Raw genomic sequence first — 26,456 nt, forward strand, 5'->3', positions numbered from 1 at the left:
AGTAAACTACACTACTGTACAATGATTTCTTGGACATTCATTAAACTGGAGTAAAATTTTTGGAAAAGGTTAAACTTTGTTTACTTTAAATTGAAACATTATCCTTTCAAAATTAAATAGTACTTACTACGAAGACATGGGCATTAATATAAATGAGCCTTCCAAAATTTGCTTGTACTGTATATTACACCTTGCACATGTGAAAATAAACCACCTACTTAATTTTTCAACTTACAATTTGCAACAAATTATTGTAAACATTCTTTACAAAGTAATAATATCTCTAATTCAAAGTCATTTCCTAATCAGTATATAATATTAATATGTAAATACTGCAATATCTGTCAGGGGAGAAACTTCTCTGCACAACTGGGAAAATACTTTACCAGTTGGGGCGTCAATCTGGTGAATGGTGAAAAGACGTGGGCCTGCAGCACCAGTGGATCCTTGGAGGGCCTTGAAGCCTTGCAATGGAACACGAGATGAACCTGTTACAAATTGAAGTAACCTTGCTCTCATTTCCTCAGTGTAAGAATCCACTATTTGCCAAAACCATCCCACAACTGGTGTTTCTGGTGTGCAGTGCTGGAAAACAAAATTAAATTTATGAATATAATTTTTAAATTATGGTTATTACCGTACATGCTGGCATGTAAGTCAACATTCAAAGCCTAAGAACGTCTCTCAAAAACCCGAGGTCAACTTGTATGCTGAATACAAAATGTGATCATTACCACTCAGCGGTAACAATTACTTTGGCAACACTTCCACTCAATACCTACACTAAAAGAAAGAATGTATACTAAGTAATATGGTAAAAATTGAGCTTGAAGTTAAACTTTTTTTTGGAAGGAGAGACAACTGATATTTATTGTTTCTTTTGCATATGAAGTAATTTCATAAGCCCCATCTTTGTTCTTTGTAGGAAGAGGTTATTATTAAAACCTTTGAGTACTTTTAAATAAATTTTGATACTGTATCTACAATATGTAACTACTGTACAAGGAGCTCATCCATAAGATTTGTTCTGCAATGAGGAGTGGAAATTGGAGCAAGGTAAAGTTTAAGAATTTGGACAGCTATGAGGGAGGAGACCAAAGTAAAAAGCATTTAGTATCATCTACAGTGTGCTAAGCGACATACACCAAATATAACAAAAATAATATATTACATATATATATATGCAAGAAAAAGTTCAAAAAATATACTTCATAAATAGTATTTCCAGCTCTTCTTGACAATCCTAAACTTCAGAAATCCATAATACTGATTTTTCTATTTACTGTATTACCCAAAGTAGTTAAATAGTCTGAGGGGGCCAAGCTGAAGGATTTTTTTCTTACAAAAGGCACTACAGTATTTTCCCAACTGGAGTACCTGTACAATGAAGTTGGGATGCTTAGGTGGGGAAAACACCAAAGGAAATATGTGAGAAAGAAACGCCTAAAAAGAAAGAAAACAATGAGCCTGGACCTTATGCAAAATAGACACTAAAGAACCATTAATACTGTCTACCACATGTCAGGTATGGATCATTACAGGAAGTAACCCCAAGAGAATACTTTGCCAGCCAAAACTAACTTGGAATACACACAAAACTCTGAACACAATCACGCTTACTTTTAATCTTGTGTTTGCTTTCCAGTCTTCAATGTCAATTTTCCCTAGACCACCAATTATCAATTCTAGCTCTCTTTCATCAAAAGGCTTCAACAAATGTTGTGGTACAACCTCTGTGAAACCTTTCTGGAGAGCCCCAAATTGATGTTCAATGCCCTGTGGAGAAGAGAGAAGTTGTACAATACAACAATAGAATGAACATTAATATCTTAAACTTAATGACATCTGCTATGGCAAAATTTTTCATGATGTCCATATAAAGCAACTGACCAATATTTTACAGATTTCAAAATTCAGTATCTGTAACAAATAAGAAATGAACTTATGTAAATATTGCTTTAAGCACTAACCATTGCCACAGTTTTATAGTACATGCAGAGCAAATATTCATAAACAAATTTATTAATAATAGCTTTTAGACATTACAAGATATTCCTGTATTGATTCTTGATCTACTACAAAGACTCATCCATAATTATCATGATTTACTATAATAGTAGTAATTAGTACTACAGTAGTTTTTTCCCATGTGCTAATGAAAACTATACTATATTTTGAAAAAAAATGAAAAGTACAATAATTCCATACGGACGTAACAGGGGCCTCCACACAAAAAAAAATAAAAAAAAAATTGATAAAACATTTTTTTAGATGCAAGTAATATTTCAGCAAATGAAATGAATGTGACAAGACTTACCTGCATGAACCTGTAGTTAACATATAATCTAACATACTCCTTTTTATTATCCTCTGTGACAATAACATTATTGCCACCTGGTTTGAGTTCCTTCTTCTGAAGTACACCAAAACAATCATGTTCTACGGTAAATGTAGTGTCAATAATATCGGTGATTACATTCTCCCTGTAATAGGGAAATACTTTTAAACTAAATGTAAGAATAACAGATAATCAGTTTATCAATTACATCTACAAACTGTGAAAGTATTCATAATTGGAATAATGTGGTTTAAGTGAGCAGTATGCCTAAAAGGCTTCTGGTCTAAAGTTACATTCTTACGTGTCAATTTAAGTTTTTCAAGCTGAATTTATGTCCCCTAATGCAGCCCCATCAATTGGAGCATGGAAAATAATTAAGGAGTTGGTAAACACAGTGGGGAAAAAATGAACAAAAAAGTTAAAAGACCAAAAGCAACATGGCTTGTAGGCTCAAAGGGTGAGGTAAAGAATTTTCAGCACAATTTAAAGGTGTCCCACAAGAGAGGTTTATTTTGTTACTTTTAAAGACAGCATATCCATATATTACAAAGAAACACTAAACCATTAACAACGTTCGAACTGGTAATCTTTAAACGTCTAGAATCCTTAACCCTAAAGAGTGTTCCACCTATAAATTATCTACAAAGAAAAAAATTCCATCACTTAAACTTACAGCATCCAGTTGAGGGATCGATGCAAGTCGGGATCAACCGCTTCTATATCATCCAAAACAATGAGCTTATTAAGTAACATTTTGTAGAATGGCATAGAAAAGCCCCCATCAATATAATGACCATGAAATACGGCCATTCCAATTACGCGACCCACAAAGTGGAAGTATGAGAGATGTTCCTGGAGGAAGAAATTTAATGTTTGATTGGAAAAGTCTAAAATGCTTTTACTTCAGTGTTTCAAGGTCAAATGATTATAAATAAATACAGTACTAGCGGCCTGCAAGGATAGTTTCAATACTGCAAAACTTTTCTTGAGTAATATACTGCTAAACTTTTGAACATAATGGCTAAGAAGATATTTATAAACAATACCAAGTAAACTTTATTAAAAGTAGCAGCATACTTACTGGATTAATACTTGAGTCTGGATTGATTTGTAAAGTGTAGATGTCATCTCGAGAATACTGGAAAAGTCCGTAATAAGGATTGAGCATTTCGTGTGACAGGAGGTATAACCATTCACGAGCAACACCTCCATAATCTAGACCTTCTTCTCCCTTAAATTTAACCATAAGTCTTTTCCTAAGGTCTTTGGGTCTCATCTTCATAATCTGGCGATAAGACTCCTCAAATATTTCCCCACGTGGAATATCTAAACGACAATGCCCACTCTGGGGTTGTAAGCACTGCAATTCTGCACGCAGCACTTTCATTTTGGCCACTAAATCGCGCTTGTATTTTGGGAGACATTCACTTTCAACGTCTATCACAGTCGGGTCTTTAGGAGCATTGGTATTATTATTACTGCTGATTTGTAGGTTGGTGGTGTTATTCTGAAGCACCACAGGATTGTTACTACTATTAACAGTACTATTTACACTACTATTAACACCACTCCCTTCACTGCTCACACTATTACTAATGCTAGTAGGAACAACAGTTGGACTGGCAGGTGTGCTATTGACCGAATTATTAGGCTCTTCATTATTTGGAGGAGGACTACTGCTACTGACAGTTTCTGCATTTGAGTTAGCTTCAGGTGATGGTCCTCTGCTACGTGAAGCACTATTTCTCCTACTACTATTACTTCTGTTATTGGGAATACTACTACTAGTTTCACTGTTTCCAGTTCTGCACTCACTATTATTGCTATTTTCAATAACACTTGATCTATTGCTCTCATTACGTGACCTGTATGGGAAAAAATAAAATAGTACATTATACTGTAATCTGAAGTACAAAATGCTAAACGAGTATGTAAACAAAAATCTTTTCCTTTTATCAGAAAATCAAGATTAATTTATAAAAAATATAAAATCATACCAAACATTTGTTCTGTAACTGGACAAACGCATACTGTCTCCAATACCTTATGTTGAAGATAAACTATTTTAAAAATAAAGCTAATACAAACCATTGTTATATAAACTGATACCATGGAAAAGTCAGAACTAGTGGAAAACTTCTACAATTTTAAGTTTACCACAGAATTTTTGGTGTGATGGAAAAATTTATGACTTCAGCTTCTGCCAGTTCAAAAAAATTATTGGAAAACAGCATAAATGCTTCCATATCACCTTTTTCCTCCATCGGAATAAATATAAAACTAGCTTTCAAGGTGCACTTTCAGCCTGAACTTCCATCAAGTCTAGGTTTTTTCTTTCTCCTTTACCCATAATTTCCTTTTCCTTCCTTGGGGTCTCTATCCTCATACTTCATATCTCCTACTTTTCTGACTTACTGTTCCTCTTCTTTTCCCACCCCATCTTTAAGATCTTGGTCACTTTTCCAGCCACAGCACATTACAACTCTACAGCCCTTCCTCATTCCCCTCTTCTACAAAATTTTATGTTTTCTCTGTCAGCACCCATTGTTACTGATACATAGAATGGCATAGGCCTTATTTATGTATTGTCCATCTTTAATTTTTCTACTGAGATATTTTCATATTCCACTAGTCTACCATTCTCTTTCCATTCCATCTTGGCTGCAGCTACTTTTATTTTTTTTAATGTCCTGTCAATCCCTGTATCAGAGTTCAGTGTGTCCCCACGGAAACAAAAATGTCTACGACTTCAGAGATCGGCTCATCTACAACAACAGGATTCACTACTTTCCATTCTTTTAAAATATTTCAGGCATCATAAATCTCTTCATGTAGAGTTTGTAATCCTGGATTACAAACTATACATGAACTATGGTACAGCTGATTACTTTAAATTAAAAAAAATTATTCGGGAAAACAAAACTGGAGAAACAGTTACCAACATAAAAAAAAAATATTTTAACAGCCCAATATAATTCAATTACCTTAAAATATTGCTGAGTATGTGACTGTTTGAAAGTCTAGGGTCGGTGAACTGTGTGGTGCGATTGCAGTGGTCCAAGAAGTAAGGCCGTCCACTAGCAGTATGCCTAAGTTCCCAACCAGGGGGAAGAGGAGCTAGTTCATCTATATTAATATGGCCTAAATCTCTTGGCACTCTGGGGTCATGCCACGTAGAAGTACCCAGGTTAACATTGTAGTAATAAACCTGGCCTTGTTGTGTTGTTCGCATTTCTGAAAATAGAGGGTTAAATTACTAGAAATTTGTGGTGTAGTTCCAAGAACAAAATGTATTAAATGCCTCATTTACTTTAATTAAAATACAACTTATTGCTTTAACAATAAAATACATATCCATCTAATTTTACAACATACTGCAATGTATTTCTTATTATAATTTTAATAAGAAACATTTTAGACTGAATATGAATCATTACATAATGTTGCAAATAACTTCCAAATCTTATTACAAAGTTCCTAAAAGTTCTTATTTCTAGAACTGCGGATAGGAACGACTAAAATTAACAAAGTGCCTCATAGTTGGCAAAAGAGCAAGTCTGGTGCTGAGTAACTATGGTCTTCTTTGTATGGCCAAAAAGGTTTGTCGGGCATTCTGACTTTTGGCCAATAAACATTTTCATGCTATTGTTTTTTGCACCAAAAAGTAACAGACTCAATTAAAAAATCAACAACAATTCATCAAGAACTCTGCTAGAAAACTAGAATAATAAATTTCCACAATCTATCTTCTACATTTCAAATTAAAATGAAAATTTATGGTTCAAATTGCAAATGATTTTTCAGGTTCTTGTAAATCAAACTCTGTGTGTTATTAATACTACTTAGGCACATGAAAATTATAGTTTATCATGAACATTTTCAAGTATCACTCCAATAACTCTTCAACCAAAATTCAAATTCTATATCAAAACCTTTCCTTCACTTTGTACATTCAAATCTAATTAGCTTGATGGGTGTTTAAAGTAGTTTTTTTTTAAAGTTCTCGTGATTCTGACTTGACTGAGACATCATGAGAGCAGTTATCTTTCTTCATGCTAAGTTTACTTTTGAAGCCTCACTAAGCATTAAAATACTGACTCCAGAAACACTGGCATATGCTGCTTGTTTGTAATATTTTAATTGCACAGAGCCTTATAAACCTTACAGTGGTTTACAATACTGCATATCACATATCTGCCATATAATTTTTAATTTCTTCATATTTACCTTTAGCTGAATGTGTAGATACTATGACCTTTCTCTATGACTAAACACCAAAAAACCAAAATTTCTTTATGACATACTAGTACAGAGGTTCACCTGTTGCATTTATTCTGTACTGTATGTGTTGCTATAAAGGAAGAAAATGTTTAGCTGAATGTGTAGATACTATGACCTTTCTCTATGACTAAACACCAAAAAACCAAAATTTCTTTATGACATACTAGTACAGAGGTTCACCTGTTGCATTTATTCTGTACTGTATGTGTTGCTATAAAGGAAGAAAATGTTTGGGATGAAAAATAATGTTATGGTGACATTACCAAAACCCTCTGGCAAATCTGGAGGTTGGTGGAGCTGATTGCGTGAAAGGTAGTGACGGTGACGAGCTGACCGCCTTCTGACAGAATCAGGATTGCGTCTTGACTCTGCAGAATCCCTCTGACTCTGGCGTTCTATGCTATCTGCTCTACTTCTTCTGTGTTCTCTAGGGTCCCTTCAAAAAAAATCAAAACATTACTGATTATAAACTCTTGTTTTCTGAGGTTACTAAAATATAAGTTGAAATAGATATATGGAAGTTGAAATAGATATATGAACATCATGGCTCTGCCTGACCAACAAAATATTCCACAAGAAAAACAGCTGTAAATCATTAAATACTCAAAATATAACATTTTACAATTACTAATAATAAACAAATAAAAAACAGTATTCTGAATATAAAAAAAATAAAGTACATGGCTGAGACTTTACACTTCCACAATAAAAAAACTAGTAAGAAAACCAATAATAATCCACACACAAGAAGACAATGACCACATGATAAAATAGGACACTAGATGAATTAAATAAAGCCCCAAATGAGTCCACTCATTAATTCCACAATTATATTAGTAACAGGTGTGTACATACTCTATGTGCACTTGGTATTTAAATATCTCTTATACTTCCACTCCTACTTGCCTCTGCAAACCTCACATATGTTAAAAGACTCAACTCCTATGTAAACTTTGAAAGTAAGCTCTAAGTATCTGAAAAATACTAAAATTACAATACAAAATTCCCTTACAAAACTCTATCACTGCTAAAATACAGAATGTAATTACCTTCTCACAGGCGTTCCTTCAGGCAGAACATCTGATGAACTAGTGTTTGGATTACTCAGGACGATATTTCCAACCCCGACAGTCGAGGACGACATAGTGGCAGTTGTGCTTGAATTTGATGTGCTAATAGTAATGGACGAGGTGGAGAGTCTGCTTGGAGAAGCCACCACACTGCTGCTGTCACCCGGCCTGCAACACGTGGCACTGTGTCGTGAGGTGGGTGCTGGATGGGGGCACCATGAAGAAGAGCAGGGTGAAGAAGGAACAGTGCACAGGGAATCGTAGCCATAGTGATGAAGAGGAGCCAGAGAATGACGAGAATGTTCATCATCCTCATCATCATCATCACTATCTAAAATGCTACAAGGTGGAGCAGACGGCACAGAGGGTGGTAGAGGAGGGCAAGAGGAATCATAAGGGGGACATTCCTCTTCCCCAAGCCCAATGGTCTGGTTAGGGGGTGGAACAAAGGGTGAGGACGAAGAGGTGGATGTGGTGGTGGTGATGGCTGCACGATGAGCCTGACTAGAAGTTCTAATAAACCTAGGTGATGCAGAAGTGGAGGAAGAAGTGGAAGAAGGGCATGCCTGACTAGGAAGACTTCTGCTACACCTGGGAGAAGCAGGGGAAGAGGAGGGAGAAGCAGAGGAACAGGAAGGAGAGTTGCAGGCCTTGGGAGCAACACAGGAGAAGACAGACGAGAGGAAGATATAGATGGCACATGGACACACGTACGTCTTGTCACGTCGCCTGCGATCCACTCTGTAACAAGCCAATCGGAATACTAATCACTTCTGCCTTTCTTTACCAAGACTGAACATTTTCTCTGCGTTTCGAAGTTGTGGCCAGAAGCTGCTCTATGTGTATATATATATATCACAGGGGTGAAATGCCAAACTTATGGTATATCCTGACTTCCTTGAAAACTAGCAAAAACTGTATCATTATATCCACAATCTTACATTACGTTTGAAAAATTCAAGCTAAAGAGGAACTCCAGTGGAAAAAGAAGAGTAAAAACCGACTTCATGCTTCTAAAGAGTAAAAAATGCTTCTAAAGTGTACAAATGATCTTGCCCTCCTCACTTGAAAGCAAACTTATAATACAGTACCAAAAGACATTCATTCTATCCAGAGCTAATCCAGTCAAGGACAAAAACCACAAACTAAACCCAGCTGCTGTCTTTCTCTATTACAGTATTCAAGACTTTTTTTTTTAATTGTCTGTCCATGTACCAACTTTGCATAAGAACAAAAACAAACACAAAAGACAGTGTAAGGGTGCAAGCAAGGAAGATAAACTTTTGCAAAGAGATGAGGTACAAGTTAATGCAAATAACAAAACTTTGTATTTAGGTAAATCCTTAGGTAACTTTCCCTAGTTAAGGGAGGAGAATTCTGAAACAAAATACAGCACATGCTAATAAGGGACAGACTTGAACGCCACTCTAAAATTTTCCTTCAATGATGCTACTATCTATTGCTGTGTATAGAAAGGTAGAGTACATGTGGTGACATGTACAATCTGCTATACTGCAATCACATGACAATAAATGATGCTATATATACTCAGTGACAACTGGAAGAAATTAAATTAATACAGGTAGTAAAATTCTATCCACACCATGTTAAATATCAGCTTCCTACAAAATCTTTTTAATTTAAAAGGATAAGCAAGGAAAATTGCCCATACTGTTTTGCATCCATATACTACATGAAATACATAGGAAACCCCAGAAGGGCATGAAAACATCAACCTGAAATGCTCAGCTGTGCAACCCACAGTGATTCATTTCCAAAACTGAACAATGAAGTATTAGGACTTTCCTAAGAAATGTAAAAATATTTAATACATTATATTTACTTTATTGATTGAATATAATACAGCAGTATATAATTGGGTGAAGGGCATATAGTTACTTCTCCAAGACTTTCCTTGCTTTTGTTCTATTCCATTATCCTGACCTACCCCGATCTACTATAGGCTACTCTATTTGTTACTAGACGAAAGTGACCATACATACTATAAAACTGTAAAAGCATTCAGGTACTTGTTCTCGTGAATAATCCAGTAATTCATTGCTAGAGGTGCTCACTTTTGAAATCAATCAAGATGGATTCCTTTTTTTGCTTTTTGTAATTTGCCTGACACAAACACATTCTCTCTCTCTCTCTCTCTCTCTCTCTCTCTCTCTCTCTCTCTCTCTCTCTCTCTCTCTCTCTCTCTCTTTCTCTCTCTCTCTCTCTCTCTCTCTCTCTCTCTCTCATCTAATGTGGCATCTTTTTTTTTATTCAGCTTCAAAGTGCATCTCATATTCCTTCACATATTATTTCAACTTGCTAATAATTTAATTCTTTCCCCTTTGATTTCCTCATCTTTATTGTCTAATTTTATTTTCTTCATGTTACAGTGTTTGCATCTCATTTATTATTGGATACACTAGCGTAACGTGCGTACAGCATTTCAAACTTGTCATTTTTCTGTACGGGCTTTTTCACTTCTTGCATCACAGATATGTCATCCATATATACTTATGAGATCACAAATCCTTACGTTGTATATTGTCCATAATTATCTATACCATCTCAAAACCCATAATGCTATGTGCCCTCATTGATTATGAGTACTGGGTGCAAGCCAAGTTGATGTCAGTAATAGTTGGTTACTCTTTTGTTGAAATTGAACAAAACATTCTCTACTCTGGGTGTTGTACAGTTTATAACAAGGGGGAAATAAATAATGCATCTGCATCATGAATATCTGTAAATCTGCACCTGAGTACTTTTAATACAAGCCACTGTAACTATAAAAACCTCTAAAATCTTTTGCCACCCATAACTTCAAGAAACTGAAGAAAGCAATTTAAGGAAATTGAAAAAAAATACTGCAGTGAGAACAACAACAACAAGTACTGTATACTGCAATACCAAAATGGCAGTACTACAATTCATATCTTAAAAAAATGAGTCACTGTAGCCAGATACAACAGCAAAATATACATCAGAGAGAGTATGAATGTGTTAGTTTTCTCCCTCTAAAAGCAGTGCTACTACTACATTGAAGCAACTGCCGGTTAACAGCAAACATAAAACTTAATTTTTGTGGAGGGAGTATATAAATGGATGTGGTACTGAGGTGATAAGAAATAATTGGGACTGACATGCAGTTACTCTATTACATCCACTATTTCAGTACTGCCTCATGGCCATGTCAAAATAATACTATACAAAATTCAATTATGTTGGTCATGAAAATGTCAAACAAAGTTTAACACACAAAAAGTTACTTAAAACAACCTTATCTCCTTGTAAGAGAAAAATTAATTGCAAGAAAACAAAAACGTCTGAGAGACCATAAAACTGAAAACAGTTCTGTGATAGGCAAAGCTGTAATAATTCCTAACTGTTGATTGCTAAATGAATATGCAAACATATCTTATTCATCAAAATAATTCTGGTTACTTTATTCAGTACTCTTTGGTCACCCCCTTAAAAAGCGGTACTGAAAAACTTGTCATGGATTTCTTCACATCAATAAAAATTTCCTTTGAATATTTCAGGTGTTCCAGAGAGAGAGAGAGAGAGAGAGAGAGAGAGAGAGAGAGAGAGAGAGAGAGAGAGAGAGAGAGAGAGAGAGAGAGAGAGAGAGAGAGAGAGAGAGAGAGAGAGAGACCCCCCCCTAAAGTAGATTTCTGCAACAGCGTATGTCTACCAACAAACTACATTTAAAAGCTATCAAAAAGGGCTATAAAATATGTAGTTGTACATAAAGCAATAAGCTTTGATAGCAATTCACTAACTTGAAAGGCAAAAATAGCTCTCTTTATTCTTCTCCTAAGTCCTCCTTTATGAAGTAAGCATAATTTTCCTTCCTTGCCAAACCAACTTCTCTCTTTTATTAGGCAAAGAAGATTACACATTTACACCCAATTTACAGATTTTGAAATCTCTAAAACAAAATCAGCAAAATGAATCCACATGCAGGAAATAATTTAAAGAATTTTCTCCCTTGTGATACAAATGCAAAACAGCATCTCCAATGCAGAACTTATGCTGTACTACTTGTAATCTGCTGACATTCTTTTCATTCAAAATGAAATTGCAAATGAAAAATATTGACTTGAAGCACAAACAAAATCTCTAAGAACTGCCAAAATCAAAAGACAGAAAATTAGAAACTGTAATGAATACAATTGTACATACATAACGTGCGCTGGTACGGTAGGACGCTCCCATGTTGTGGTTCTGTCATGATGGTTGACGTAATACAACCTGCCATTCTGAGTTCTTCTCTCTTCCCATCCCTAGAAAAGTACATCCAGTTTCCATTAAGAATAGAGCACCATATATAATACATATTTGTCCCACAATGACATGACTGGGTAAATTCACTGAAAAATATGTAAAAACGTTACCCTGAAGATAATACATTACAAAAGATAAGTCACCTGCAATTTCAAAATATATTACTACCTACCTCAAATATTCAGTTATCATAAAACTTGAGCCAATTAGACCCTTTGCTGTTTTACTTCTCGACACAAGACGGCAATTAAACTTTCGACAGAGTTTACACAAAAAAAAATTTAAGAAGCTTGCCCTAATATATGAACAATCTCCTAACAGTGCCTTGTAATGATTAAAATGGCCACCCCACCCGTCCAACAAATAACAGCATGAAAGAATCTGCTCTCCATTACCTCAGGCAGATCGTCAGGCGAGGAAAGATTTCCTAGAGTGTCGACAACAGCATTGTGAGAGCCAGTGCCTCGTCCATCCCTGGACATGAGGGACACAACGATCTGACCTCGAACTGGTTCGCAGTCCTCATTCCCAGCACGTGTGAGGTCCAAGCATTGATCTGTTGAGAAAGAGTTTTCAGACATTAGGTCACATGAAAATGTTTTGGTATGTTAGGTCATGTGACAATGTTTTCGTACTTTACATCATGTGAAAATGTTTTCTTATATTAAGTAACTTGAAAATGTTTTTTGAAAATGTTTTCTGATGTTAAGTCACTTGAAAATGTTTTATGTTAGGTCACATAAAAATATTATATGTTAGATCACATAAAAATATTTTGTTAGGTCACAAAATGTTTTCTTATGTTAGGCCACATGAAAATGCTTTCTTATTTTAGGTCACATGGCAAGGTTTTATGTTAGGTCAAGTGAAAATGCTGTCCTATGTCAGGTCACATGAAAATTTTTACTTATGTTAGGTCACTTGAAAATTTTTCTTAATTTAGGTCACATATAAATTTTTTCTTATTTCAAGCCATCAGAAAAAGTTTCCTGGTATTATATCACGAGGAAAGTTTTTTTTTTTTTTTTTAGTTGGGTGGTAGGAAGTTTTTCTAAGTAAAATGGTAAGAATGTTATTCCTCATGTTTAGCCACAAGAAAATGTTTCCTATCAGTGAGTCACAAGAAAATGTGTTCTTTCGATAACTCACAAGAAAATGTTTTCTTTCCCTAAGTTCTTTTGATAAGTGACATGACAACGTTTTCTTTTGATAAGTTACAAGAAAATGTTTTCTTTTCATAAGTTACAAGGAAATGTTTTCTTTTAATAAGTCAGAAGTAAAATGTTTTCTTATGATAGGTCACAACATTTTTTCTTACATTAGCTTGCAAAAAATGTTTCCTTAACTTCTAAGAAAATATTTCTTAAAGGTGAAAATCTTTCAAAGTAATTTTCTTTCATGATAAACACCAAACAAAATCACAACTAACACAAATACTTCACAAACAGGGCAGCCGTTTTATTCCGTTATTCCACTTATTTTTCTCTCGACGCTTTACTATTGTCTAATGAACATATGTGCTTCAGTGTGTTCAGATAAGTGTTATCTTTATATCTTTTAATAACTGATGAATCTGATGTTCATAATCCATTCTCTCTCTCTCTCTCTCTCTGCCATCCACCCCTTTCCTCATATGATTTCCTTATCTGATAAAACTCCAAAACGAAAGTGATAAATACCATTGTCCTCATGAGCTATGTAATTACCAAACCTTTGATAAAATAAAAATGATAAACCTCTCGAGGACACACTTCTGATAAATAACTTGTACTTTTGATCTCTTTTCCTCGACACACATTCCACATGGCAAATGTTAAAATCAGTTTCTCAAAGATTAGACTTCATGCCACCGGTTACATTCATACTTGAAAATAAAGCCACTAAACTGTACTGCTGGTTTATCTGCCACTGAACAGAACTGGCAATTCTGACACTAAATAGTACTGGTGTAGCCTTTCTGACACTAAATGGTACTGGTGTATCTGACATTAAACAGTACTGGTGCACCTGACACTAAACAGTATTGGTGTTTCTGACATTAAACAGTACTGGTGTATCTGACATTAAACAGTACTGGTGTACCTTACACTAAACAGTACCAGTATATTTGCCACTAAATAGTACTGGTGTATCTGACACTAAACAGTATTGGCGAATCTGGCACAAAAGAGTACTGGTGTATCTGACACTAAACAGTACAGGTGTACCTGACACTAAACAGTACCAGTATATCTGCCACTAAATAGTACTGGTGTATCTGACACTAAACAGTACTGGCAAATCTGGCACTAAACAATACTGGTGTATCTCACACTAAACAGTACTGGCGAATGTGACACTAAATAGTACCAGTGTATCTGACACTAAACAGTACTGGTGTATCTGACACTATATAGTACTGGTGTATCTGACACTAAGTGGTCTGTGTGTGTCTGACACTATACAAAATTGGTGTATCTGACACCATATAGTACTATTGTATCTAACAATAAACAGTACTGGTGTATGTGGCACTAAGCAGTACTGGTGTATCTGGCACTAAACAGTACTGGTGTATCAGGCACTATACAGTAGCCTACTGGTGTACCTGATGCTAAACAGCCCTGGTGTATCTGATGCTAAATAGTACTGGTGTTCCTGACACTAAAAAATACTGGTGTAACTGACACTAAACAGTACTGGTGCCTCTAACACTAAATAGTACGGGTTCATCTGGTACAGTACTGGTTTATCTGCCATTACATAGCATTGGTGTATCTAATATTATACAGTACTGGCATATCTGACACTAATTAGTACTGGTGTAATTGACACAAAACAATGCTGGTGTATCTGACACTAAAAAGTACTGGCGTAACTAACACTAAACAGTACTGTTGTAACTGACACTAAACAGTACTGATGTCTGACACTAAATAGTACTGGTGTTTCTGACACTAAACAGTACTGGTGTACCTGACACTAAATAGTACTGGTGTATCTGACACTAAATAGTACTGGTGTATCTGATATTAAACAGTACTGGTGTATCTGACACTACTGGTGTATTTGACACTAACAGTGTATCTGGCACTACATAGTATTAGTGTATCTAACACTAAATAGTACCAGTATATCTGTCACTAAACAGTTCTGGTGTATCTGCCACTAAATTGTACTGGTGTATCTGCCACTAAATCGTACCTGACACTAAAAAGCATAGGTGTATCTGACACTAAATAGTACTGGTGTTTCTGACACTGAACACTCCTGGTGTATCTGATACTAAATAGTACTGGTGTATCTGATGCTAAATAGTACTGGTGTATCTGATACTTAGTAGTACTGGTGTACTACTTGAACAGTACTGGTATATTTGATACTAAACAGTACTGGTTTATATGACACTAAACAGTACTGGTGTATCTGACACCAAACAGTCCTGGTGTATCTGACACTAAACAGTACTGGTGTATCTGACACTAAACAGTACTGGTGTATCTGACAACTTAACCAATTATCATAAAATGCTAGATTTGGAAAAGAGATAAAATACTTAAAATACAATGAATAATTTATACTACATAATACTTGAGCAGAGTACACATCATACTACTATCAATGCCTTATAGTCTGGAAGCCGAATGCTCTTTTAAGGATGAACCTTGTTTTGATGTCTTAAGTTTTTTTCCCCCGAGTTTATCTTGCTCAGACCTTATATTAAACATCTAATTTTAATGGACAGCTCTCAACATTGAGAAATTTGAGTTATGGCACAAATTATAAAAATGATGAAGAATTTTGTGAAGAAAATTATCACTATAATTGTCCTTATATCTGCCATATTTCTAATTGCTGTTCTCCTTTATAGGTCTTAACTGAAGCAAAAAGTGTGTGTGGACAGTGCAGCCATGAACCATTGAGGCACTAAGAGCTTTCACAGAAATTTTCTTTACCATAATTCACGGCTCATGAAAGACAAGTGCTATTTTCAGTGGAAGTATAACTGTAGTGACAAAACCAAAAGCTTGATAAATGTCAAAGCAAAACGCATTGAAAACATTATCAAAAGAGTATGATGAAAATAAGAAACTTGTACTCAAAGCTCACAAGAGATGTGCTGAAAAATATCTTCACCCAAAGGAACTTAAAAAGGAGTTGAAACACCAGCATTCAGAGGAAATGGTTAACACAGCAATTGAATCACCAAGAAAAAGACATTCAGAAGTGACCAGACTTAACTTCCTACACAACTGCATGTTCTGTGGTGCCGAATGAAAGGTTGAAAAATATCCAAAAAATCCATCGCACTGGAGACTTGCGTATGTCTGCAGACAAGTGACGAGAAAAGAAGGCAAACCACCACTAAAAGAAGAAATTTTAGAAACATGTTAAGAACGAAATGATACATTGGCATGTGAAGTTATGGTTAGAGTGGGAGGGGCAGTACGCTAATTACATGTGGTCGATGCTTGCTACCATGTAGACTGCTGCACATATTTTACATCAAGATCCAAAATTGCAGCAATAAAAGCAACACAATTTGCACAAGGTGATAATGCTATGCCTGATGAAGGTTTGGAAGGCATTATCAAGGTTCTACAAGCTGAGAAGACACATACTTGGAATTCACATGATTTGTACAACTTTTGTTTAGAAAATGGTGGCTGCGTGCTCTCTTGAAGAATGCTTGTAAGTACACTTTCTGAGCATTTTGATAAAAATCTATTGTGTTTATCTTCACCAGGGATAACCACAATAATCGCCTTTCACTGTGAGGCTGAGAAAGCACTACATATTATTTCAGACCCACAAGATGATGGCACAGATATGGGGCTTTAACCATGGTGAAGACCCAAATTTGTCATGACACCAAACAACTTGATCTTGAAAGAGGAATCTACAGCACATCCTTAGACTGCGACAAAGCCTCCAGATATGTGCAACACTATCCTTGAGCTTCTTGGTACGCTGTTCCCAAAACTGAACAATTCTCTACTTGTACTTCTAATAGGCAATATCATTACATCAGCATTAACAAACCATGCAACACCTTCTCAGACTGGATTTGCTGTCTTTTTACGGGACTCAGAAAACGCAGTCATGACAATGAATGCACTTGGTGTAACGTGCACTTATGACAAGTTGTTGTGTTTTAAGAGATCTGCAGCTACATCTGCTGCTAGAAATAGTGAACTGGCATCAATTTCCAAGCTACAGATGGTTTAGTCCAGTGTGTAGTAAACAACTTTGGTGTTGATATAGCATCTCAAAATGGCAAGATATCAACACATTCTTTGGCAATGCTCATTACACAACCAAATAATGAATGTCACCATGTTGAGCAAGTTATACCATGCCTACATAAGACAACGATGACAAAGGAAATTGATTATGAGTTTGAAGTAATCAGGTACAGAGGCCCAAGTAAACCTGCTATTCCACCTAATTTTCTAAAAAACAAAGGTTCCATCACTAAAACTGCTTTCACATACAGCTGCAGCTAACCAAAAAGCAAAGAGATGTGTTATATCCCTCTTGAAAGACGTCACAATGGATGAAGAGTGTCCTGAGTTTAATGGATATAATACCCGTTAGTGTCGTGAGCAAGGCGAGCCTCTCCATCCCAACACTAAAGCTGTTTACCTCCCACTTCTGATATGAAACCTGCACACCCAGAAACAATCACGACTGCAATGACTAAAGCACAAAAAATAAGTCAGGAGACAGGACAGAAATTCACTCTTTTCACAGCTGACCAGCAACTTTACAAAGTCACTTTTCAAATAAAGTGTGCATATTTAAATCTCTTTTCAAATCTTATTCCCAGATTAGGGGAAATGCATACACTAATGAGCTTTATTGGTGCTGTTGGAACACTGATGGCAGGATCTGGTCTAGCAGAAATTTTGGAAGCTGTGTTTGGAGTTGTTGGAAAAATGTTAAGTGGAAAGAAGTTCCCACTGAATATGAGAATATGAGAGCTCTATGTTTACTAACTGAAGAGCTGCTGAGAGCTACTGTCAACCAAAAAGATGTAAGTTCTCATGATGACCTTTTGACTGTGTTAGAAGACCTGGCAACAAGAAGTCGCACTGCTTAGGTGTGGGCTGACAGTGATTAAACCAGTACTGATAATGATGTTATTTGCAAAGGCTGAACGAGAAGGTGTGTGGCTTCTTCATCTGTACGCCGTTGAACTTATGTTACCGTACTTCTTTGCTTCCAGGCTTGTAAATTATGCAAGGTATGGACTATATTACCTGAGAAACATGTCATCCTTACCTGAAGATGTCCTTACACACTTCATGAAAGGTTCACTTGCCATGAGGCACAAACAAGGTGTTTGGAATGGTATATGGAGTGATATGTTTATTGAAACTACCTTCATGAGGTTTGGCCATGGTGAAGGTGGAGTAATTGAAAATACACTAAAGGTAGAATAATTGGAAATACGCTGAGACCTGAAATGCTGAAAACCTGGGCACTTAGCTTGCATTTATGTGGCAAGACAGTGGAGGGTTCATATTCTCTCATATCAAATATGAGAGAATATGAACCCTCACCTAACATGCATACAGTTCGCAAAGAGGAGGCCACAGCAAGAATCACTGCTGATAAAGCTGACAGAGATGGATTAAGACAAAAACTCAATCTAAACCCTGAACAACATCCAGAGGGATTAATTAATACAGTAAATGGAGGCAATGCACCACCATCAGTAAATGTTGACAAAACAGTTGAAATTGGTACCAGACAATTGGAAGAATTTGAGAGGAAACTACTTCAAGGATTCTAAGACATCATACCAATGAAAATAGAAACTATGGCTGTCACAAAAAAATCTATCAGTGTGGATCGTTGTCATGTTTAGGATACAAACTTAATTTACTATAGAGTTATAGGACTTCAAGCAAGCTCAAGAGACATAGATATTGAAGAAGATATGTCATGTGAAACTGAAATCAGGGGATGTCTACTTAGTTCTTGATATTTTGATTTTAGCACCAAGGATTCTACAAGGATCTCAAGAAGAAAAGAAGGCATCAGAGTTTTTCAGTTGAGTCCCACATCTCCTTTGCCTTCACAAAATCTTGCTCTAACTATAACTGTAATGCAGAGTAAGAAGCAACTGATTGAAATAATTTGCGAAAGTCTCCTTCAAGATACTAATATTCATCAATCTCAAAACAAACTTATCACTGGACAAGAACAAACACCTGTAGAAACTGGGATGGGTGGTTGCAGAAGAAGAGCTGACCTTTCAACCAGCCACGAGGAAGCAGATAACATGACTGTGCAGCAGACTCTGCATACTGCAGCCAGTAGCTGTCCTTAGTGATGACGTTATGTCATTTTACTATATCACTATCTTCAGCAAGGACTACAGACATCAGTGGTAATGGAATCACCAATGGAAGAACTGTTATTGACATTAAAGCAACTGTGCAGAGACACCACCAAATTACTCCCACAATCCTAGCAGGTCATGCATTGACAGGTAGTGATACAACTGCTGCATGTTATGGAATAGGGAAAATAAAAATGTTAAATGTTTTGAAATGTAGAGCTTTATCTCTTGAGCTTATTGGAAATGTTGAAGCTGAATGGGCAGATGTATTAGAACAGGCCACAAAGTTCACTGGAGCATGTTATGGACAGCAGAAAGCTAAACCCATCTCAGAAGCTAGAGTATAAATGTGGATGAAAAGGTTGGCCGGAGTGGAGCAACAAATACACCTCCATCAGCCACACTATCCCCGACTACAGAGGCATTTGTTGAGAATGTGAAGCGTGCTCACCTGCAGACGTACATCTGGAAGAATGCACTTCAGTTTCATTCACCAAAACAAGACGCCTCTAACTTTGGTTGGATAAAAGACAAGATAAAGTCACTGCTACCAAAAACTCTACCCAAAATTATAAAAATTGCGCCAGAGAGGATTCTGAAGTAGATCAAGTACACCTGCAAAAGTGGAAACCCCTGCAAAACTTCAAAATGCAGATGTAACCGTAGCAAATTATCATGCACAATCTTTTGTTCATGTCATCAATTTACATGTTGTAATGACCACAACAATGTGTCAGATGATGAGGAGGATGAACTATAAATTCATGTAAGTTTATAAAATGAAACGTTCAAAACTTTGTGTTACTGTGAATAGACTTACATCTGAGTCATTATAAAATACGTAAGTTTACAATATCTTGTTTAAGGAAGGTAACGTAAAAGATATTTTCCTAAAAACAATATGCTTCACAAAAAAAACATAAAAAGAACGCTTTACTTTAATAAAAAAAAAAAGCAGTTTACTTATTTCCTGAAACTGATGATCTAAGCAAGCAGAATCAGCAAAAAAATTAACTTAAGACGTTAAAACCAGGTTTAGTCCCTCGGCAGCCGGACTATTATACACAACTACACACACCTCAATACACAAGTGTCTCAGACGTCAGTCTCACGAAAAACGCAGTATACTTACACCCTGTGTCCTTTAACCTGTGGATGGCAGATGCAACGATTCGGACACAGCCCAGGAATCCACTACCAGCCTTCTTGTGGATCTTTCTGCGGTTCCACACGGATATGTGGATCCCGTCGCCTTTCCCGACATACCTGCAAGTTAGGCAGAATGTTGTCATTATCATCCTGTTTGATATAACTTCATTGTATGGCTTCTTCTACTGTGTGTGTGTGTGTGTGTGTGTGTGTGTGTGTGTGTGTGTGTGTGTGTGAGAGAGAGAGAGAGAGAGAGAGAGAGAGAGAGAGAGAGAGAGAGAGAACACATGCTTGACCTACTTTGCACTTTTAAAACGGTTACGCTAAGCATAAACTATTTTCCTAATTGAACATACCAGATGATCTTACGCTGTCTAACCAGTCCACATATAGAGTAAAATAAAAACAAATGCAATCTAAAGACACGCTCATCTTTAAGCTGAATCGTAACAACGGCGCTAAGTTATTTCAAGGTCACAATTTAAATAAACTTGAGGAATAAAATAAATTCTCCATTTACGAAACAATATCTTGCAGACAATGTTCTTTTGTAAACTGCAAAGTTAACATGAACCCCAATTTGCTAAAAGAAAAGTCCAGTATTGCAGTTTGAATTGCATACGCAAGAAACCATATTACTAACCTCCCTCTCTCCTGAGTCCCGTTAACCATTTCACCCTTGGAGCTCCAAGATTTCACCTGCCCCCAGCACAAAGCAAGACTACTCCCACACCTCTCAAAACCACTACCCTGCAACGACCAGCATCCTCCCTCCTCTCTCTCTCTCTCTCTCTCTCTCTCTCTCTCTCTCTCTCTCTCTCTCTCTCTCTCTCTCTCTCTCTCTCTCTCTCTCTCTCTCTCCACTATCCCACCTGGTGGTATCTACTTAAACCATCTACAGCCACTCCAGGGAAAAAGTTGTGTATAGGGGAGGGGGGGGGAGGGGAGGGGAGGGAGGAGGAGGGGGGGGGAGGGGGAGGGGGGGAGGCGGGAGGGGAGGGGGGGGAGGGGGGAGGAGGAGGGGGGAGGGGGGGAGGCGGAAGGGGAGGGGAGGGGAGAGGCGGGAGGGAGGGAGGGGTGGAGGAGGGAGGGGGGAGATGGGAGGAGGGAGGGGAGGGGTGGGGTTGAGAGGTTGCCCATAAGATCCATACTCGTTCCACCACTTCTCGATGTCCCAAGTATTGTGGATGATAAGTTATGCAACCAGAGAGAGAGAGAGAGAGAGAGAGAGAGAGAGAGAGAGAGAGAACGGTTCCCACGTCAATGCCACAAAGAAATGAATTCCATAAAGTTCTTCGAGAGTATCTAGGACAGGAGAGGACACGCCAATTATAGACTTGATATCATTTCCCAAACAATCTTCCGCGTCTGAATGACAATCCCGTAAGCCTCTTAGTTAATGCAGGCAGGTCATAAGAAAATAATAATTCGTGTCTCATCACTATTGATAGTACATTATACAAATAATTCTTTTCATCATAATTGACAGTTAGTACATTGTCAAAATAATTTGTGTCACCATTACTGATAGAACATTACTCAAAAAATTCGTGAGCCATCACTAATGAAAGTTAGTGCACCATCAGAATAATTCTTGAGTCGTCATTATGGATAGTTTGTATATTATCAAAGTGATACCTGAGACATCATTACTGATAGTTGGTGCATTATCATAAAAATAATTCGAGAGACATCATTACTGATAGTTAGTACATCATCAAAATAACTGGGTCGTCATTATGGATAGTCGTACAATATCAACATGATGCGTGAGACATCATTATGATAGTTGGTACATTATCAAAATGATTCGTGAGACACCATTATTGACAGCTGGTACATTATCAAAATAATTTGTGAGACATCATTATTGATAGTTGGTACATTATCAAAATAATTCGTGAGACATCATTATTGATAGCTGGTACATTATCAAAATAATTCGTGAGACATCATTATTGATAGTTGGTACATTATCAAAATAATTCATGAGATATCATTATTGATAGTTGGTACATCATCAAAATAATTCGTGAGACATCATTATTGATAGTTGGTACATTATCGAAATAATCCATGAGACATCATTATTGATAGTTGGTAAATTATAAAAATAATTCGTGAGACATCATTATTGATAGCTGGTACATTATCAAAATAATTCATGAGACATCATCATTGATAGCTGGTACATTTTTTCAAAATAATTCGAGACACATCATTATGGATAGTTTGTACATTATCAAAATAATTTGAGAGACATCATTATTGATAGTACGTCATCAAAATAATTCTTGCGTCGTCATTATTGATAGTTGGTACATTATCAAAATAATTCATGAGACATCATTATTGATAGTTGGTACTTAACCAAAATAATTCGCGAGACATTATTACTGATAGTTGGTGCATTATTAAAATTCGTGAGACATCATTATTGAGAGCTGGTACATTATCAAAATAATTCATGAGACATCATTATTGATAGTTGGTACTTAACCAAAATAATTCGCGAGACATTATTATTGATAGTTGGTGCATTATTAAAATTCGTGAGACATCATTATTGAGAGCTGGTACATTATCAAAATAATTCGTGAGACATCATTATTGATAGATGGTACATTATCAAAATTCGTGAGACACCATTATTAATAGTTGGTACATTATCAAAATAATTCGTGAGATATCATTATGGATAGTTGGTACATTATGAAAATAACTCGTGAGACATTATTATTCATAGTTGGTACATTATCGAAATAATTCGTGAGACATCATTATTGACAGTTGGTACATTATCAAAATAATTCGTGAGACATCATTATTGATAGCTGGTACATTATTATCAAAAAAATTCTCAAAATATTCCTGAGTCGTCATTATGGATAGTTTGTACACTATCAAAATGATACGTGAGACATCATTATTGTTAATTGGTACATTATCAAAATAATTCGTGAGACATCACTGTTGATCGTTAGTACATCATTATCATTGTTGACAGGAGGTCCATTGTAAATAAAGTTTTTTGTAACAATTTTTTCACTAATGATATAATAAACTCCCTTTTCCAACTATTATGATAATCTTTAATTCATCCTCCTAAAACATGATGACAATTGTATTAATTTCTCTCGAGTGCCATTTAAATCTACAGCCCACAATTACAGCATCAGGTCTGATCCAGTTGTATGACTATCAAATTGATCAATATGATGTCAGAATTGTTTAAAGTGGGGACGGAAAGTTCAAACGCTCTACAAAGAAGCAAGTACTATGTAAAAAAAAAAAATAAATAAAATAATAATAATAATAATAATAATAATAATAATAATAATAATAATAATAACTTTAAAAACTCCGAATTTCAGCCCCAGTGACTTTCAGGGCCGCATTTCATCAAGCTTTTCGTCTGAAGTTCAGTTCAGGATTATGATTTTGCCAAGCATCAAATGTAATTTGTTTCAATGTAATGTAGTGTTATATAACTCGATATTATTTTATTTAAATGTAATGGTCGCGGTTCCATTTTGACTGCATGGTTCGCAATCATGAAAATAATGCGTGTGTTCACTTTGAGATCGAAAATGAATTAAAAATAACAAAATTAAATTGCGTGCACTTGGGTGCGGAACTATTCTGATAGAGTACGATGAAAACAATAACTATTATTATTATTCAGCATATGAACTCTATTCATATGGAACAAGCCCACCAGACGGGCCACTGACCTGAAATTCATGCTTCCAAAGAATATGGTGTTCATTCGAAATAAGTAACGGAAGGTAATGGTAATGGAAAACACAGAAAGAGGAGATCAGTTATTGGAAAAGAAAAAAAAAAACTATATTAATAAATATATAGCTAAAACGGTAAGAAAATTACATTAATAAATTATTAAAAATCAAGTTAAAAATAAATGACTTTGGGTTGCAATAAAGGTAATAAAAACAAGCTACAAAGAATTATACAGCTATGAAGAAAACACATTGTAAAAATATGCAACTTGGCAATACCAAATCCTATCAAGTATTACCCCCAGCACGTGACCCTGTCACGTTTATCATGCACTGACTGAGAGAGAGAGAGAGAGAGAGAGAGAGCCATACTATCGATTCAAACTCACAAGTGGATTAATTGTAAGATTTCATGTCCAAGCCCAGAAAAGAGAGAGAGAGAGAGTGAGTGAGTTTACTAGGCATTTGTCAAACGCATAAAAACTTCAGCTATTTAATCTATACGAGAATAAACTTATGAATCTAACTAAAAATTCGAGAGAGAGAGAGAGAGAGAGAGAGAGAGAGAGAGAGAGAGAGAGAGAGAGAGAGAGAGAGAGAGCAACCCCTTAATTGACACGACACAATCATGATTAGCCTCTGAGTCAAACAAATGCCACCAAAGCTAGTCCTACGGTTTAAAGAAAATTTAATTAAACCTGGTCAAAATGCGTGTACTTTACAAATGACTACTTAGAGTATTGTTCTTCAGGGGAACCCTTGAATATCGAAACCTTTCTGCGAGTACATTATTGATAGATACAAAAGACAAAGTAAAAAAGAAAGGTACAAATGCTTTTCTAGGATCATGTCTTGACAATTACTGGATTGCTCTCTCTCTCTCTCTCTCTCTCTCTCTCTCTCTCTCTCTCTCTCTCTCTCTCTCTCTCGAATTTTTTGTTAGATTCTTAAGTTTATTCTCGTATAGATTAGATAGTTGATGTTTTTATGCGTTTGGCAAATGCCCAATAAATTCCTTCTCTCTCTCTCTCTCTCTCTCAACGACCGAGACCAAGACGATAAATTGTATTAACACACAATTTACTGAAGTTATGGATGTTTTCCTTACTGTTGACAAGCAAGGTCGAGAAATAAACGAAAGAAAATATTAAAATAAATAAACAAATAGAAAAATAAGCATATAAATAAATAAACAAACAAAAAAATAAATAAATAAGTAAATAATCAAAATCTCTACCAGTCTGTGTGCCCCCGCCCTAACATCAGGGTATTTTCTCATGGTAACGTGACCAGAAAATAATCTATGCTGTCAAAAAGGAAAACAACGCAATATACTTTACAGACAGAAGCAGCCTGTGTTGGCTGACCAGCTCGGACACTTACCTGAAAAGATAAAAAATAAACGTTAGGACTGTTTTAAAAAGAACAGGGAATTGTAAAACACGTTAAGACAGACATAGGCCTACTTCAGTTAAAATATTCAAGAGCATATCTAAATGTTATGGCATATGTACACAGTAAGATGGTTATATGCCATTTTAATCTTGGCTGTTGTTTGTTAAACTGAGTCGCCTTTGTAATTTTTATTTTTTTTTACTATACGTAGTTTGGTTAAAAAGGCCTTGGAGTAAAGGCAAAAGATCTTGATGTCTTTGCTTCACTTACCCCTGCCTCGTGAACACACACACACACACATACATTGTATAAACACAAATGACTGTAAAAAATAAGATATTCATATAGATAAATAAACGGGCAAAGGACGGATATAAAAGACTGTGCCTTTGATATGATCGACGCGAAACAGAAACGAAAGTAAAGTGAAAGAGGATATGCGATATATTATATATATATATATATATATATATATATATATATATATATATATATATATATATATATATATATATATATATATATATATATATACATACATACATACACACACACACGATAGACATAAAATAAAGTCGAACTGTTCCATAAAAATCAACGGATCAACGACATCTTGAATTTTCAATAATAATTCTTAATAGCGCTCTTGATGAGTCACTGGAAACGAGATTGCCGGGATGCGAGCGTTTAAATGTCCGTGAGAGAGAGTCTCTCCCTCTCCCTCTCTCTCTCCCTCTGTTCTTATTTCATCATCTCTTTCGGTTTATTTGATATCCATGTCTCTCCTCTCTCTCCCTCTGTTATTATGCCAATCTCTCTTCCACTCTTTGTCGGTTTACGTTCTTATTTCATTCCCTCCTCCTCTCTCT

The 26,456-nt window shown here is 35.9% G+C and overlaps 1 protein-coding gene across 2 annotated transcripts in view; it reads right to left on the reverse strand.

The window, feature by feature from the left end:
• The window catches only part of Smurf (SMAD specific E3 ubiquitin protein ligase), a 157,186-nt gene that overhangs the window by 2,658 nt on the left and 128,072 nt on the right, over positions 1–26,456 (reverse strand). Inside the window, exons 4-14 of one of the 2 annotated variants that reach the window (XM_067118333.1) lie at positions 20,436–20,569; positions 12,369–12,529; positions 11,872–11,972; positions 7,669–7,857; positions 6,883–7,055; positions 5,323–5,572; positions 3,420–4,203; positions 3,012–3,190; positions 2,318–2,483; positions 1,621–1,776; positions 387–585 (exon numbers count right to left, since the gene is read on the reverse strand). In XM_067118333.1, coding sequence (XP_066974434.1) covers positions 387–585; positions 1,621–1,776; positions 2,318–2,483; positions 3,012–3,190; positions 3,420–4,203; positions 5,323–5,572; positions 6,883–7,055; positions 7,669–7,857; positions 11,872–11,972; positions 12,369–12,529; positions 20,436–20,569 — 2,492 coding nt within the window. Of the gene's footprint in view, positions 1–386; positions 586–1,620; positions 1,777–2,317; positions 2,484–3,011; positions 3,191–3,419; positions 4,204–5,322; positions 5,573–6,882; positions 7,056–7,668; positions 8,431–11,871; positions 11,973–12,368; positions 12,530–20,435; positions 20,570–26,456 lie in introns of both variants that reach the window. The other variant, XM_067118332.1, reaches the window with a different exon arrangement.

The sequence above is a fragment of the Macrobrachium rosenbergii genome, chromosome 16 (assembly GCF_040412425.1).
Source record: "Macrobrachium rosenbergii isolate ZJJX-2024 chromosome 16, ASM4041242v1, whole genome shotgun sequence".
NCBI lineage: Eukaryota > Metazoa > Arthropoda > Malacostraca > Decapoda > Palaemonidae > Macrobrachium > Macrobrachium rosenbergii.